Source organism: Vanessa atalanta, chromosome 13, assembly GCF_905147765.1.
Source record: "Vanessa atalanta chromosome 13, ilVanAtal1.2, whole genome shotgun sequence".
Classification (NCBI taxonomy): domain Eukaryota; kingdom Metazoa; phylum Arthropoda; class Insecta; order Lepidoptera; family Nymphalidae; genus Vanessa; species Vanessa atalanta.
Genome location: NC_061883.1, coordinates 3,943,242 through 3,962,114, shown reverse-complemented (window position 1 = coordinate 3,962,114; position 18,873 = coordinate 3,943,242). Strand labels below are relative to the sequence as shown.

The 18,873-nt window shown below is 29.6% G+C and overlaps 1 protein-coding gene across 1 annotated transcript; it reads left to right on the top strand.

Annotated features, from left to right (window-relative positions):
• Positions 1-2,190: 2,190 nt before the first annotated feature.
• On the top strand, positions 2,191-13,094 carry LOC125068337. The gene is made up of 6 exons (XM_047677441.1): positions 2,191-2,281; positions 2,876-2,966; positions 6,469-6,551; positions 11,394-11,502; positions 11,901-12,039; positions 12,947-13,094. Exons 1-6 carry the CDS (start codon positions 2,225-2,227, stop codon positions 13,092-13,094), a joined length of 627 nt encoding a protein of 208 aa, XP_047533397.1. The 5' UTR covers positions 2,191-2,224.
• Positions 13,095-18,873: the final 5,779 nt, after the last annotated feature.

Here is an 18,873-nt window from a genome sequence, read left to right as displayed (position 1 = left end):
GCACTTGAACTGTTGCTCCGCTCGCGTGAGATATATTTTCCAAATCAATCAAGATGTTGAAAAATTTGACAATATAGATTTATTTCATTCGATATATATATATTGTGATTTTATCGAAGGTAATCTCCGACAACCCTTCAACATTTTAGTAAAAAGCTGGTATCAGTTTTTACCTTAAAATTTAGGAGGGTAACCTTTAAGCTGGTTACCCTCCTAAATTTTAAGTTAATTTTAATTTTATGTTACATTAATGTACGTCAAGTTCTCACTTAAACGTTATTTTCACAGTCAGTTGATATGAGCAAAAATAGTTTTATGAAGAAAATGTTATAAGATTGAACATGTATGGAAAGCTTTTGTAATTACAGAAATTAAGTTCAAAAGATTAACGATATATTTATTATGATTAAATAAATAATCCTCGTATTACTTTGAATAAGAAAAATTGTCTATAATTTAATGTTGAAAAATTTGCTGCCATTGTCATTATTGTAATGAAAAGAAATAAATAAAAATTGGCGCCTAAATAAGTTTTTAAAGCGTCTTGAATTTGAAAGTCTGTTTATACTATAAATTTATTATTTTAAAAATGGATCGATATGTTATAAGAGAACAAAGAATAGGCGCAGGTTAGTGGCAGCTTTGTTATTTAGATAGTATTTTTTTATTAATTACATATTCATTTCATTGTTTTTACTATAAACAAATTAACAATATGGCGTCATTTAAAAAAACATTTCCATCAAGTGTACAACGTATTTAAACCAAAACCACTTTTATTTAAACAAAAGAACAACATCTTAAAAAGTCTTTATCGAGGTGTCAAGAAGTAATATAAAATGATAAAAACTTTCAGACAACAAGTAACAAAATACCATAGAATATTTGTATCGTAAAATCAACGTTTTTCAGAATATCCCGAGGGAAATCAAATGATTGCGTTTTCAGCAACTAGTACAGGAAATAATATTACTATGTAAGTAGCCGGGAGATTGTGAGATTGGAAAGCTCCAGGGGGCTTAGATTTTGACATTATCTTTTATTTAAAATATAAGAACCTAAGACGGACTTTATTCGTTTAGCTAATTAAATATTTTAGGTATTTTCAAAAAAGGAATAAGCGCTTGTTTCACAATATTATTGGAGCAATAGTTTTTTTCATTTTAATTTTCAATTATTTGTATATGTACTTATATTCGCTGAACGTTATAAAGTATATGCTATTTTGTATAAATTCGAACTAAGGCTAACTAGCACCCAATAAGTTGTAAGTTATGAATTAGAGTTGCTTATCTAACGTACATCAATACACACATACATCATATCGACACCAACAATTTATACTACGCTAACTCGAAAGTGTGCGTACACTCCTCTAATAATTGTTAGCGATTGATTTAAAAAAATGTCTTTAGTTAGCGTTGTATAAATTTATAGTTTCGTTAATTTTGTTTATTTCTTCACTATTTTATTAATACATATAAAATAACATATTTTTAGCAACTTGGCACAAAAAAAACGATTTTCACTAAAATTCGAGTTAGCGTAGTATAAATTGTTGGTGTCGATATCATAATGTACTTGCTCGTATACCGTATGTATATATTGTATCGGCGTAGTATTTAAGTAACATGGAAATATTAACTAAAGATTTATTGGATTACCTACTCAATTAGTAGACGCGCTTAGTTAATACTCCCTCAGTCGCATCTTACGAAATTCAGGGTTCGAAATGGGGTAGCTCTATTTTTGTATGATTAAAGTGATCAGGTATCTCCATTTCGTGCCGAGGACGGTCATCGCAGGAACTTAAAAATCCTTAATAACTTGGACTTTTAACTTAATTTTTTCATCAAAATTTTTATGAATTTTAAACGTTAGGTTTTCTTATAAATGTAGCAGCCTGTAAATCCCACTACTGGGCTAAGGCCTATCTCTTTAAGGACAAAGTTTGGAACGTATTCAATGCGGGTTGGTGGATCCCATTTATACATTGCAGAGAAAGGAAAACTCGAAATTTTACTCAAAAATACAATTTCTATTATTGAAACGCTTAAAACGCTTAAGACCCCAAATCGTATTGTTTTATTTTAATTAACATTTATGTTTCATTTCTATTAAAATCTTTCATTATTATTTAGTTTTTTTTTTAATTAAATTGGAAACTTTTAGGCCTGAACACGTTTACTACAGAGCCTGTAATTCCGATACGCCAAGCATAAATATGCATATGGGCGTTCCAGGATTAGTTCAACTACAAGCGCCAAGTTATTCGCCAAATGTATGGAACATTACATGAATTCTTTAATTTCACTTATAAAGTCCATTAACTCTATATTATTTTCACTTAGTTATAAAAAAATAAATATTTTAACTTAATAACATACTTAATAATCTATCTAAGGCAAGACGATTTAATAGATTTGCTTCCAGATTTGAGCACTCAATCTCAATAAAGTAGTATTAATTAAAATTTTTATTAATTTTAAAATATGTACTTAACATTATTATTATATAAATAGTTTTATTTATATACATATATATTTCATTGTTTTCGATAGAGTTTAGTTTAATATATCTATGAATTAGTTTATGATTTGCTTAAAATTACATTACAATATTAAGCAGTGAGTTAAAAATATCGCTGTTTTTCTTTAACGCGCATCACCCAAGTCTTTGAATATATTGACGTAGAATTGGTACCATTATATTCAGCGTGTTTCAGAAAAGGTTTTTGTCTAAACTTTATCATATCAATATAATTAAACCGTTCACTTTAATCCGAACAGTTGTCAAATTAAATTACTTTGAGCTTATGTTCATTTTATTATTGCAAAGAGTAAATATATAAAATTTAAACAGAGAAGGATTTTAGGTAATTCAATCACAAGGTCCAATCATGTCTGGAATTGATCCCCGTTATTTGGCGGCATTTACAGATAACAGCAGTGGATACATTGCTTCAGGTAATAATAATAATAAAAATATTTATTCATTTATTTTTCATACATAGTTTGTTCTGTTAAAACCCATCGCAGGGTTGTATTTACATCGTATTTTTGTCTCTTAGAAATGGAAAAACTAAAACGACACCTATAGCCTATTCCAATGGAAGTAGAATAAAAGATAAACAAACCTTACATTTACTTATTTCATGCATTTTGCTAATTACTCAGCTATATTGTGTACTACTAAGTGTTTATGATTAATATATCTTTATTTATAATACAACACTATTGCATTTAACTACTTATTTCCACTTTAATTTTACTTCCGTAATTCCGACAACAGTTTCGTCGACGTTCAAAACGCCCTTTTTTCGCAAATCCATAGTGAATATCATAGATTAATGAAGCACTCGACCAATGATATTGCGTCAATTTGCTGTCGAATGTTGTTTATTTTTCTTTTTCCCTCTTATAGTTGGAATAGAGTATATATATTTTCCTCCTTTATGAGCAAGACTCAATATTCCAAGTCTTTTTTTAATTTAAATAAGTTTTCCTTGCATGTTTCTACATATAATAGATCTACAAAGACGATTTTTTTTTACTTATTTAAGTTTGGAACTTTTATCCTACACAGGTACGTCAGTCCCAGAGATTTTTTTCATTTACTATACTTAATTTTAAAGTGTTAAAGAGACTATACTACTGTATATAATTATATATATATAGATAATAAAAAACCGAGATACATGCCGATGATGATTGCCGATTCTAATGTGCTTGAAAGAGCCTACTTAAATATATTTACATATTATTTAATCAAATTTTTCATGTAACTACGATTATTTATATATAAGGAGTTATGAATTATAGCTAGGCATTGTGATTTCGTCAGGACAATTACATAGAGAGTTTAAACCAATCGCTGTTAACGCACTCGGCAGCGATTACCAGAATCGCAATTTCATTGGAGCCGAAAGGACCGAAAATAAACGCTATGCACCACAAAGGATTCCGAACGGTTGGCATTTTGTGTTATTAAGCCTTTGAACATGGATTTTCTTTACATTTTGGTGACATAGGATAGCTATAAGGGGAATGTCGCAAAATTATAAAAAAAAACCTTTATTAACAGAAAGATGTTGATAGTTTTATTTTAGAAAGAAAATTTTTATTATTACAAATTTATTTTCACGTGGTATAACATTTCGACAGTCCTTTCGATTTTCCATTCCGCTTCCGCTGAGAACTCGAATAAGTTTGATAAAATGTTATGTCCCATTAATATGTACCGCTGACTTGGATTTCAATTCTATAGCATTATTTTGGTTTGTAAAACTAACATTGGCAGTTTGCAAGGATTTTGTATTCGTAGTTGGAGAGTTGGTCATGATCAAACTTGCAACTTTCACATTACACTGTGACTTTTATAGGCATTCCGTATACCGTTTAACGAACAAGATTGGAAGATGGACTAAATATTATAATTTTGTTAATAATAAATTATATACATTTTATTTAAAGATCTGTTAATTTTTTTTTTTTTTTAGCATTAGCAGCCTTTAAATTTTCCCACTGCTGGGCTAAAGGCCTCCTCTCTTGAGGAGAAGGTTTGGAGCATATTCCACCACGCTGCTCCAATGCGGGTTGGCGGAATACACATGTGGCAGAATTTCATTGAAATTAGACACATGCAGGTTTCCTCACGATGTTTTCCTTCACCGCCGAGCACGAGATGAATTATAAATACAAATTAAGCACATGAAAATTCAGTGGTGCCTGCCTGGGTTTAAACCCGAAATCATCGGTTAAGATGCACGCGTTCTAACCACTGGGCCATCTCGACTCGGATATATTCGAATAAATTTAATTTTTTTGGTTTAGAGTATTATTTAACTTATGCTCTAAAAGAAAAAAATAAATGTAAAATATATGACAGTCATAAGAATAATACAACAATAGTTTTTCTTGCTTTTTTAATTCCAAGTATATCAGAAACAAGAATATTCTCTAAAATGTACAACACTTAAACCTCGTGTAGTTGAAAATCAACAACCCCAGAAAAAATTTAAAGATGGTAAGCCCAGTTTTAAAAATATTCTACTAATAGCGTCAAATATTTCGTGAACTCGTACTATTTTTGATTAAGTGTCGACTAAGCATGGGCGTGTTTTTTACATTTACAGCTTCAACATTATTTATTTTATATGCAATTATTTAACTTCAGTTGTATTCGTTTAGTTCAAAATATAAAAAGTAATTTTATAATAATACCACCAAATTAATTGATTGCTACAATTTGTTATACTAGGAATATTTTGTTTGAATTAGATACCTAAAATATTTCAGTTTATTTATTTTTAATATTTATTTGGTTTATTTGACGTGCAATAACAGCTTTTATTACAAAAGTTTTGCCGTAGTCTCTACTTTTATTGATAGATTTAATTTATATCTATATAATTGATGCAATCTTATTATTTAGATACATTTCGACTTTATAAGCAGACAACGTTGGTAGTGCTATCAGATTTTTGTTATTTATATTAGCGTATTCAAAGTAGATTTACTATCGAAAGAACATTCAAAATTATTACTTATTTTATTTCCGAAAACGAACTATTTTTTATAATTACTCACAGTCTTATGATTGTACTTTAGGTAGATATTAATAATACTAATCTTAAAACTGTACAGTGTACATTATTTTACTTTTTTTTTATAATCAAAACAAAGTAACAAAATAAAAGATTCGACGAAGGTGACAGTGACAATAATTTATTATAACAGCAATACTAAATTTAAAAAAGGGTTCTTTAAATCGACTCGTAATTTTACAATCTAAAAGTATAATGGGTTGATTTAAAAACCTTAAAGTTCCAAAGACTCATTACATTTGACCCAGAGTTGTAAAGACAAAGTTTCTGTTTTCACCCCTCGGTACCTCAAGGCTGAAGTTTCAAAGGCTGTGGACAGGATGGTTAATTAAAATGAGGGTACTTACACAACTTGTAATAGGGTAATGGTTACAATTTAGGTGTATAGTTATACATTGAAATATACTTTGTGATATAATGTATTTATTTACTATTAATTAGTTGTTTTCTTTTGTACTTGTAGTAAAAATATCCCAGGTATTGTTTTTTTTATATATTATTATGTATTTATCATTCAATTAAATGTTTATATACAGAATTATTAACATTAAAGTCTTAACTATAAACTGATTAATGAAAAATGTTTTTTTTTTTGTGTTAAAGCGATCGGTAAGCCAGTTAACCGGTCAATAATAATATGTCGACATATACTCGCAAGATTACGAGGCATTAAACTTAAAAATGAAGCAAATAAACAATCAAATCAAAATTATTAATCCTCGATTTCATAAGGGTTTACGCTAACGCCCTTCTAGATTCACGTGGTATATGCTCTGTCGGTTCATCTAACATTAAATAAAATTCATATCTGTTGAAATTCAATGGGATTTGAAGAAAAATAAGACACACTTTTGTTTCTATAGATACTTCAAAGAAACAAACGGAAATTGATTTATTGAAGAACGAAGTACAGTATCAAGTTAAAACTCGTGGAGAGAAACTAAAAGTAAGTGTATCATTGTCTTTCTTTCAACTTTTCTCTTTTGTGTTCCTTATTGAGGAAATTGAACACTGGCAACCATTAACAGGTTATTTCATTTTGAAAGAAGCTAGCTTCATTTTATTGGCTGCAAGGTTATTTCCCAGACTTCTTCGCATTATCTGGGTGTCCAAGATTCTTCTTTAATTGCCTGAGAACAAAATACGATACACATTGTCGGCTCCCGTTATCACAATGAGGGGTTTTGAATGGGTTGATTTTGCCTCCACCACGATAACACAATAATAACATATATTCTATATATACAGGTAGACAGACTAAAAGTATAAAAAATATAGTATAAATTTCTTAAATAGGTAATTTATTAAATATGAACTGAAGTGTTATATAGTAAAAACGTCTTCCATTTTCCATTTACGACTACCTGCAATTTTCATAAAACAAAATGTCGGTCGTCTAGAATTACAACTGGTTGTTATATTTCATTAATTAAAATTAATATACCTGTCCGGGCTATTCAAACTAATTAGCTGTGTAAAGTTGTATGAAAACTGCTTTAATTTAGCTTTATGCGCGATAAATTAAATTAAATCAGAGCGTCCTTTATGCGGCTCTAAGATCTTAATTAAATCTTTTACCTAACGGTGTGAGTAGAGGCTTTCTCGAATGTGAATATCGCGGTTTTTCAGTCATAGAATGTTATTTTTATGCAATACTTATAGTTAAAACATAAAGTATTAGCAAATTGTAAACTACTATTGGAAAGAGGCCGTTGGTGTACAAAGCTTTCAGCTCGCCTTCCAAGTCCAGTCGGGATTTGTTACCTTATTTAAATTATCGGTCTATCTTTGGTTGGAACTGCCCTACGCTGCAGGTGGTTTCTGGTATTGGGTATCAGTCTTTTGATAAATGTGATCAGCTCCCTGAAACTTTGGCAAAAGCGTTAGTAAACACAATATTTATGAGACGTGAAAATTTAGTAAACACGGTAGAATTTTATTGAAAGAATGTTCATTTAATCATCGTTGGCGGTAGTTGTAAATAATATTTCTGTTGTAATTCGAACAGACAAATGTCACCTTAGTCTGCCCGTGACCACGAACACTGCAAAGTGCTCGAAACGTCGGGATGTTAAAATAATTAATATACGCGATTAAATCCGTTAAAAACTAGTTTTATTTCAATGTGTAATAATCGCGAAAATCTAAGACAACATTATGTTCATTTAAATTTGACAAAGTTACTTTCCTCTCACCCAAAGAAGTTACACTTCAGAACCGCTTATGTAAATATTATCCTTTATCATTAAACTCTAAAATCTGAAACGTTTTCAGAAAAAATACTCATAAAACTTAACGTCATATTTTAAAAAATCACGCTAACTGTGCCACGGGAACAGCTCGTCTATATTAAAAATAAACGCAGCACTTTTCTCTTGGTCCTCTTAGAAGTAATAGTGAGTGATTTTGTCGTAGTAAATAAAGCTAGTTCATTGGTGGAGCAGCCGGTAAGGCGCTCGATGCAATATCCGTTCAACGTTTTGTCTTTAAAAAACTATAGCAGCTTTCATCGAACGATCGTTGTCGCGTTAACGCTATGATTTTATCACAGCTCGATAGGTACCGATTTTTCATTGAATAGAATTCTTATTAACCTGCTAAGGAAATATTAAAAAGCAATCAATAGTTTATGGTTCGATGAGGTGCTCTTTATATTCGTTGTTTATTTTTGTAAAATTTATATTATGGTAAAATTTAAAACTAAAATAAATTTAATAAACATTCAAACTAAAATCATTTACCATTGATGTAATTACATTGGTGTTATAAAATACAAATACGTGACACGAAACACGTTTTCTCTCACGAATGTACACAAATTCAAATGTAACGGCCGTTTAGTGCAAACGTAACCATTAGAACGTTGCCAGCACGAATATTATGCATTTTTAGAAACAATCGGTACAAACTTTTGTATATTTTAAAATTTAAATGAAACAATTGAAACGTATTTTTTTAAGCTTATATTATATTAAAGGGGTACCTTTAATATTCAGTATTCTAGTTTCGATTGAAATAAGTATAGTTATCGGAGGCAAATGCGCCTTTTAATGATGAAATAGTAGCACAACATTTTAAAACCATACACACTTTTATTGCCTTTTATTTGACACAGTTAATATAAAAAAGAGTGCGCTGTTGTGTTTCTACGATATCATCGAAATACACATTTGTCTTCATGACGCAATTACCTCAGGTGACTATAATAGTAGTAATATATATAATATAATACCTTTGACATATTGTTGATTGTTTAATAAAATATTGTTAACAATGTTTGTTAACAATTTCAATGAAAAAAATGAAATAACACAGTTAACTACACTGAGCAAGGCTAATGCCTTACGGTACGTGCTGATCGAATGTTTTATTCGTCACCTTTTTGTATTTGCGAAAAACTCGACAGGACGTAAAACTATTCAAACCGCTCATAGTCCGGACAAGTTTATTGCGCGTGCGCTCTTCCGTGGTCTGTTGTTCTTACATATCAGGAACTATATCAGCTTGCTAACTTAAATGTAATATAAAATACTACGTCGTACTACGGACGACTTTGTTTGTTTAGTCACCATATCATACTCGTATTATTATGACCAGGTATAAGCCACTGGCTCGGTTCCTTCGGCTGCGAGCAGATAGATCTAACTAGTTTTTATATTGTGGTGTTAGGTTAAACGTTAAATATTCACGGGAACATCGCGCCGAAAACGTCGAAAAGCTATTATTAGTTATTATTAAAATCGCTTAAAGACACGTAAACTCGTTGAAAACATGTTGACTTTAATTTTTGCGAGGTCCGAACGTATTTTGAACGATTACTAAGATTAATATAATCAAAGCCAGAAGACATTTTTTTGTAACCTTTCAAAAGCGATAATTCTTCTAAAAATGATCCTACAATCTCCTAACTATTTTAACTCTAATAAAGATTTTAACTAAAGTAATTGAAGTCAGCAAGTGAGCGTTAATTATTTTAAAAGCTGCTTTACTGTAATATAACCAAGAACTACTGAATCAGTATCGATTTGCCCTTATCGGGAATTTTAACTTGTTTTAATTATGTATAACAAAATCTATGGAAAGCATACAGTAATGGCACTTTTATGTATATGGCTTATCCGGATTTTCTGAAAAACGGTATGTTCTACGTTATGTTGTTATTAATGTACACAGGCAACCTGATGATATAAATATGTATATGAAGCGTCAATAGCGAAATGATTTAACGGCCACCTTGCGATGTAAAAAGTCACAGGATCGATCCTGACCCAGTGGGCTATTGTCGTAATTACACATTGGAGGGATAAATAGGAATGATAGTAATTCCTTATAATGGGCATTTCTACTATACTAAAAAAAAAGCATTTTGAATTTGTCAACAAAACAAACTCGTTAAAACTCGTCGAACAAACTCGTCCTACTTCGATAGAGAAAAGTAGAAATCAAATCAAATCAAGTCGAACATATAATCTCCTTTTTTATGTGATTTAAAATAATGTGCGAAATTCTTTAATATAATATAGCAGCAGCAGTAAGCAAATACATAGAAACATTCTATTAAATTGGAAACCTACAACATTGTTCAAGTTAGTTCGGGGAACGAATGAAATTTTCATATAAAGCATTGGAATGGACGAGTTTGTGTACAATGCGGGACTTTTAAATAATTTCATACTTTACACAGTTATTGAGCGTAACAACGATCAACTATGTTATTTTATAGCTCCCATTTATCGACGGCGCTACTAAAACAAGTTACATAAATGTTATTATACTTTGATGGTGTGAAAATATAGTTTAAAATACTCCGAGTATTAGTTTATGATAACCGAAATGCGGCTCATTATGCAAATTTTGCAGTTTTAAATTCAAGCATGCAACACTGAGTTTATTTCGTTTTCATGTGCCTTATTTGTGTTTTTTTTTGTATGTATCTCGTCAGTAAAGGGAAACAAAATGAGCATGATGAAATTTTATCTATGAAATCAACCAGAGTGCCATAAGTTCCAAATTAAAGCCGTGGGATATAAAATATATTGCATTTTATTCGTCCATGCACGAATCACGTGGCATATCGAAGATTTAGCTTTATCAAGAATGACATTAGAAGGTTCAAGCATACAAGCGGTACATCCATTACGTCTACGATATTTAAATACTACGTCAACGTCTGTAGATCGTTAGGGCATAATTTATCTCAAGCATACATATTACAAAATTACCTTTTAATTCAAATAACAAAATTAATATAAATTTGTTATTTCATTGATGTAATCGTTAATTATGCAGTGTCAATAATAACAATATTATAATTATCTAATTTTAATTATTTTATATTTCGCATTACATAACGATATAATACTAAGTTTAACAAAGTAAATTATTCCATACTATCGTTATATCCATCATCATTAAATTATGATTTATAATTTCATAATATTTGCGTTAAACTTCAATATTTAATATTATAATTAATCAAATTTTTTGCCCCATTACCTTATCCAATAAGCGATTCCTTATGCTTATGGATAATTCAATTGTCTACGACTCTACAGAAGTACTTACGTACTTAAGAAGCTAACTTTAGTTTGCTACGTAGTGTTAAGGAAGTTACGGATAACAACGCATAGTAGGGTGGAAGTTTGAAGAAATACCGATACTAGAGTTTTATTAAAAAATATATTAAATGTTTGCAAATTTGTTTTTTAATGGATTAACCGAAATCCGAATAGAATTTCATAATATCTATTAATAATTTTATAAATCGTAACTTTTCTTTTTAAAATAGGAGTTATATATAAATGGCACACGCGTATATTCTGGATCTGTTGAGAACATTCTAAAATGGCATAAGTCGCTACAAGACATAGGAGTCATGGTTCTTTATGAAATAGTCGGTGAGTTTATTTGTAAATATTAGCTAATATTATATTCAAATAAACAATCAGTTCAAGAGTTTTTTAAATTGCTTTTCTAGTAGCCTTTATGTAACTTTATATAAAGTCGGCGTTGCAATGCCTCTTTAAAGTTTGTAAACTATTATCCGATACTACTTGCCTTAAATTATTATTCTCTGTTCTCAAATGAATAGCATTTATCAAGGCGACACGTTAAACAGTATCGGAGTGTATCAAATACATCAATAATTTTCAATATAATGAAATAAATACATTATATAAATATATTTGAATTAATAATAAAAAAATACGTAGCGTTCCTCATTTTGGGAACAATTATTATGAATAATTGTTGGGAACAGAACAGTTTAGTAGCACAGTTTTTAAATTGTTTTTAGGTAAATGTGTCAGCGTAAGAGCTGGGGAATCTTGCGCTAAGAACTTGGTCGTGAGAGATGATAATGGCCCAGCTATTCAAGTAGTCTACTATGAAATAGACTTTTTGTTGCCGGAATTGAAAATACCTTGTATGATAAGGTACAGAATTATGTTAATATTTTTTTTCTTTCCATTTTAAAACGTATTTGTGACATAATAGAATTAAAACAATTTTCAACAATCCGATTTGAAGATTTTATAGACGTAGTAGACCAGTAATTATTCAACAATATGGTGAAGGATTTTTAAATTATAATACATAGATTGGGAGGGTAACCTACAATGAGGTAAAGGCGGTTTCCAGACGAATGAGGATATTTATACAAAGAAGCACAATTAATATTCTATTTAGAATGATTTGGATTGATTTACATCTCTCAGAATTCGATCTAATGTCAATCAATGCAAATCAATTGATTACTGTTAAGGCAGAGTTTCTATAATTTCATGAATTTAATTTTTTACACTATATTAGAAGTAGTATATCGCAATATCCTAATATTACGAACATATATATATGTACGTAATATTAGTATCATGCTCCATAGAGCATGTTTAAAATAATACAGTTATAGTTTAGGTAAAAATTATCGCTTTTCATTAATATCTCGTTTAATATGCTTTATTTGACGCTTATTATTGGCCGGTGCATTAATACAGGTTCGTTGGGTTTCAATTAATTAAGTTCGATTTTTGGTTAGGAAATTTGTTTCTGCTTTATTTGGGTTTAAATATTGAAGCCTTTTATGAAAATACATACTTTGAATTATGATCGTGACGGAATGACGACAAGAACTGTAACTGGCATTTTGCTGTTGATTTTAAGAATTCTAATTTTCAGATCGAATAGTTAACATGAAAAAATAGCCCGAGTGCCCAAGTGCTTGTATTACAAACGGCAAGGGATATAATTTGAAATAAGATTTTATGATAATGTGTATGTTCAGTATTTTTAGGTGCGAAATAAAAATAATTACTATTTTCGCTTCCGTTTCCAAATAAATAGGGCGATAGGACGTATTATGCCGGGAACGAGTAGGTTGCAAGCGTTCAATGTGCGACCCGCCACAGGCGATGACGTCGCTTCACTGCCACGTCGAGCTGCTGTCGCTTCTCATCACATCACGAAGCTTTGCAAAGAATATTTTAATTAAAATATTTAAACTTTAAATACACGTTGTTAGTCCGTTTAAATTTTACCTTTGTCGTAGAAAATAATTCCTTTAATGTTTTTTTCCTTTTTTTTTCTTTATTGGGTTCATCAACAATTTTACATTTCACAATTACACCAAAAAGAAACATAAAAAAATACAACCTAAAATGCAAACTTATAGGTTAATGCAGTATGCATCCTCTAAATAACAACAAAATATTTATATGTTATATGCTATATATGTTTAATTACTGATTCTATTATTATTAAATTTAGGAAAGTGACTACTGACTGGTCAAAAATATTCAAGCTAATAGAGCTTATTAACAGTGAACCTATTAATTTTAATGTTTTTAAGGAGAATATCCTATATAAAGTTTAATTTTATTAAATTAAAGCAATGAATATTTATTGTAGTTTTATTTATAATCAAGAAATCAATGAAATAATATAATATGAAATAATCTTATAACAATTTATTAACAAACTTAAAAAATATGCAATGTAAGAAAAATAAAAAGAAAACTAAACTAAATTAAATAAACGTATATAGACATGATACAAATTATTAAAAAAAAACACGCCATCCAAAAGATTGTCCTATGACATTGAATCCAGGAGGCTGGCATCATATTACCTCTTTGAATTACTCATAAAAAATCTTTATACGTTTTTCCCCACTGTTTTTGCTTCGAAGTGAAAACGACACGATAAAAGTCATTGGAAAATGGCACTTACTACCAATCGAAAAACGACTTGGCACATGTTTGGTAGCATCAGGCATCTTCATGGAATTATTCCTAATGCTTCTTGGAAGCTTCGCTTTTCGCTTAAAAGGCATTTCGGGTTGTTGAGTATAAACTGCGCTAGCATCGAAGCTTGGGATGACGCCAAACGTTCGTTCATTAACATAACGCTGGATATAAGGGCCACTTATAACTTTTGTTGGACAGATCATACTTAAGTACGTTTTAAGGAAGAATTCATTATCAAAACAGTATGTCAGATCTCTTCGAAAGATTGAGTGAGATGGGGTCTGTTTGGGTGTACGTAAAATTAACATAAGTATATAAAGAGCAAGCTCTCGTACTACTTAAGTCAATGTCCGTCTTTACCAACTTACGTACACAAATTTGACGTTGATTAGCTATAACTAATTTTTGCTCAAAACCAATGCTGAATAAGACTAAATTATCCAAATGTACTATTAAAGATTTAGGTAAACGGGCGTTTATTCCTAACTTAACTAAACTAACTTCGTTATTTTAAGGTATAATTTAAGAATATCTTAAATTTGTATGTAAATTAAATAAAGTAGAATTAAAACCTTATAATTATAACATATATTGTAAAGGTATTATTAGTTGAGGCTATGTTTTTCGTTAATTGTAGGTAGATTTTAGGTATATTAGTACTGTAATACTGGCACAAAAATATAAATTACTTCTTACAGTGTCAAATTAAGCTGACTCATGATATTAAAAATTATATATATTTATTAGCTTTGTGTCTACAATACCCTTAGCCATGACTATAGCTAATGCGACCCTGGTAGGTGGTATATATCCCAGACAGGACTGGTCAAAAGACCAATCAGGTGAGCATCAAGGTCTATATACATGATTGCTCTTCCGTTTGGCGTTCCGTTTTCCTATGGCGCTGTTTGCTTTTTGCTTTCTACTTTTTCATCAAAATACTCTGCAAAATTTTATATTTGTATTTGTTAATATTAAGACTTATTGTACTGTTTGTTTCCCAAATAAAATAAAATAAAAATAAAATCTAGTTGTATAATTTTTATTTCAAGTATTATACATATTCGTTCTTCCAAACTAAATGAATAAGTTTTAAAAGTGCTAAGAATAGGGTTCAGATAGTGTAAAGGTTGAGTACTGAAACGACGTGAAATCGATAGCAGCTAACTACTAGCTAGTTATAGCCTTATAAGTAGATAGTCTACCTAAGTCTAGATAGGATTCTCCTTCCTACTAATAACACTTTGTTATTCCTCGCAAAGAATTTGTATCTACAAGATGTGTGAGGTTTGTGAATCCGATTATACTTGTTATGCTAACGATATATCCGAGATGCAATATTTGACTTAAGCTATGTATATGTGGTTACTTCTGCCGTTATATATATTAATTTTAAATACCATTTCGATCTAATTTATTAAAATTATTTTCTAAAAAGATAACGTCCAAACAATCACTATTTGCTGTAGTTTTTTTTCATTGAAACTTTATCTATGATACAAAATGTAGACAGACATCCCGTTCAATTTCTTTCGACATGTCATTCTTCTAAGCATACAAACAAAAATAAATATAAGTTCCTATAATTTAAAAATATATAGACGAATAATGGAAAGCAAGTAAAGTTATTCGTCCTGCACCTGAAGTCTTTTCAGTTGTATTGAGAGAACACAATCATGTCTTCGTGCACGACAATAATTTTTCATATTTGGTTAGAATAGGAGAGTATAAACTGAAGGACTCTTAAAGTGCTTCAAAGTTCAGGATTACTTTCGAATTAATATTTTTGATAAGTATGCAAACTTTTTAGATTAAATTAAGTCGCGACTGTCCATTAATCATTAAAAAAAAAAACTAAATAAAATGTGTTGTCACAAATTCATGTTTTATTAAAGTATAGCTTGTAAACAAATCTTTTTGTTTTTGTTTTCATTTACAATTTAAATTATTGTTATAGTATTGGTTATTAGTTTTTTAAACTCATCATATGGATACATATGGATACTGCGTCCGAACAAAAGCTTAAAAAAATTAAAATCTGTGCTTCTACTTTTTTTTATTGTAAACTCAATTTTTTTAATAAAACAACCAAAAATAATTTTTGTTATCGTTTTTGTTCAAGAACATTGAATTCCAGTCTAACATACGCTTAAGGATATATTATACTTCGCTACGTAATTCCGATTTTATTACATATTATTTATTATCTAAATAGCATAAACTCATCATTGAATAACTTAAACTAATTCATGGGTACGTACATAATTCTTCTATTTAAATATTTCTTCATGAAAGAACTGGAGAATAATTAAACCACGCTCAGAATTTCATTAACGAGTCAAGAAACTTCATCCTAATGAAAATTATGACGTCCGCTCCAATAGGCGATTAACATGCAAATTTAATGTTATTTCTTGTAAGACGCCCATTATAAGACAGTATCTTGGGTTCGCTCCACCTGTAAAATATTAATTAAGTGTAAATTAAAAAATGATTGGATTAGTTTAATGTTGTTTTGATAAAGATATCGTGGAGTGAACCTATTTGAAAATAATCATAGTTTCTTTTTCTTATGTTATATTTTTGACATTTATACGGTTATTGTATTAACTTTTTATCGTACCACTATAAGATGAAGATTTATTCATTCCAATTTTTATTTAATTTTTATAATGTAGGTGAAATTTGCAAATGGAAAACCTGATGTAAGTGGTTACCATCACCGACAGACACTGACAAAGTAAAAAGTATTGTCCGCTCCTTACACCGCCAAATCTCCACCAACCCTTGGCAACTCAGAACTTTCTGTCCCCTGTGCCCGTTACAATTACCCTGCCTCATTCACCCTTTAAAGCAGAACACAACAACACTAAGTACCGTTGAGTGGTACCATTACGTGTGAAGTGAACTCAGAATCAGCTGGTGGTGCGTTTGTTTGAATTGAATTCCAAACGAGATTTATTCTCTGCCATTAACTGTTGTTCTATTTTTTAAGCTTGATAATCTTTATGTCATACTAGAAAGTTTTAACTTAAATATACAAAAAAAAATTGACAAAAATATTCTAATAAAATTGACGAAAATTGTATTTTAAGTTCCTGGTAGATTTTTTAATTCTAGCCATATTAAAATAAAATCATCCAAGCAACACGAAATTTAATTTTAATATAAACAAAATTTGTATTCAGCAGCAAAAATATTTACATATGTGCAATTAATTCCTGTAGTCACCTAATTTGATTGTTATTGATATTTATTGTTGCTTAAATATTTTTTGTGTTAATATTTCTTAAAAATAAAACTATTACTGATTTAAACATAAGTATGATTACATAGAATAAATATATTATCTAATTTAATATACAAAAAAAAAAAAAATGTGTGACATTCAAGTAATTTAATATAACAAAGGATATCAAAGTTGATGAACTGTAATGAATTTATTAAGTCCACCAAAATAATTTAAAACACGATTTCCTAGGTAAAAGATATATTAAAGATGACTTCTGGATTAATTCAAAAGTTGATCTGAACTTTTCAAAGAAGTCAATCTAAGTTAGGTAGTTCCTCAAAGTGGAATTTTATGGAACTTGATTTATCACTTGATGGAAGGTAAAGTTAGGGACAGTCTTGGTATTCTCATTTTCAATACTTGATATCGGTTATAATTACTCTACTTTTATGATAATATTATGATTGAAAAGCATTGTTTTAATATTCTGTACATACTATATAACATAAGACTGAAGAGTTGTTTATGTTTGATAGCGCATTCAAACATAAGCATTACAAGCATTAAAGGATTTACCCGACATCAGATCTACAGTAATATTCGCATAAATAAACGTTTTATAATTATTATAATTAACTATCAATTTACCATAATTACCAGCAAATTAGCTTATATCTAGTTACTTACGGTAGGCGCTTTACAAATATAGAAGTGAACTTAGCAACACAAATCGACCAATCGCAGATCAGTATTGGATAAAGTGCGTTCGTATAGCGAAATGTAACTCGGGTATTGTTTGTGATTGAAAAGGAAAATACAACAAATACAATAGTATAGAAATGATTCTCTTATGCGTATCATGCATCCATATGGACCAGAATATTGTTTGTGAATAGGGGTGTCAGCTTTGAAACGGTTTTCAGGCTTGAAAACATTTACTACAACTACTATCGAGCAGATTTTATTTGAATAATTTCTTCGGCTTTAAAACTAGATGTAACTAAATTAATGATATTGTAATGATGTGAGAATAGAATGGCTGTCTATATAATATTGAAAGATAATCTTAACAACTTTCGAAGGTTATAGAATAACTTTTCTACTTTAAGCATTTGACGACCATCTATTTGTTTATGTAAACAATATTTAAGGAAATAAATAAATATGCCTATACTGTGTAGTAAACAAGTAAAATTTTAAAATTTCGACTAAAAAGGTCACCTTAATAATTCATATTCGTTCAAATTAACTTTTGGCCAAAATTTTAACGAAGAACGTTCAAATTACTAGATCAACGAGGTGGTTAATCGTGAAAAAAATACCTAAAGACAAAGTTAAATGACGCATTTTAACAAAGTTACAAAGAAATCATTCTCAACTTCTAGAAACTTCAAAATCCAGGTAAGGTTGTTTTAAAGAATGCAAGTAAATTGCTCTTTTTACGGTTGAGTCCACATAAAAATACACATTTACTGAGAAAACGTTGCATTTTCGTAAAAATGAGAATTCCATTTTCCGAGCATGATATTTTCATATCGCACAAGATTGTGATTCCAAATAGGAAACTATTTATGTAACGTATAACATTTAATGAATAAAAAACTACAAAGAGTAATAAATTTACTTAACTAGATACCTGCTCCGGCTTTGTAAGGATAAAATAAGGGTGTATATCAAACGTTTATATTGAATGACTAATAAACAATAGAGAAAAATTTTATAATTTTGGTCCAACGTAACAAAATTTTATCACAATCGGCTTAGTAACGTATTTTATTTATTAAGATGTTGTA

Coding starts and splice junctions, on each gene's coding strand:
- LOC125068337 (XM_047677441.1), top strand. CDS start 2,225: ATGCATATGGGCGTTCCAGGATTAGTTCAACTACAAGCGCCAAGTTAT. Junction 2,967..6,468: donor CAGTGGATACATTGCTTCAG/GTAATAATAATA, acceptor TTGTTTCTATAG/ATACTTCAAAGAAACAAACG. Junction 11,503..11,900: donor GGTTCTTTATGAAATAGTCG/GTGAGTTTATTT, acceptor AATTGTTTTTAG/GTAAATGTGTCAGCGTAAGA.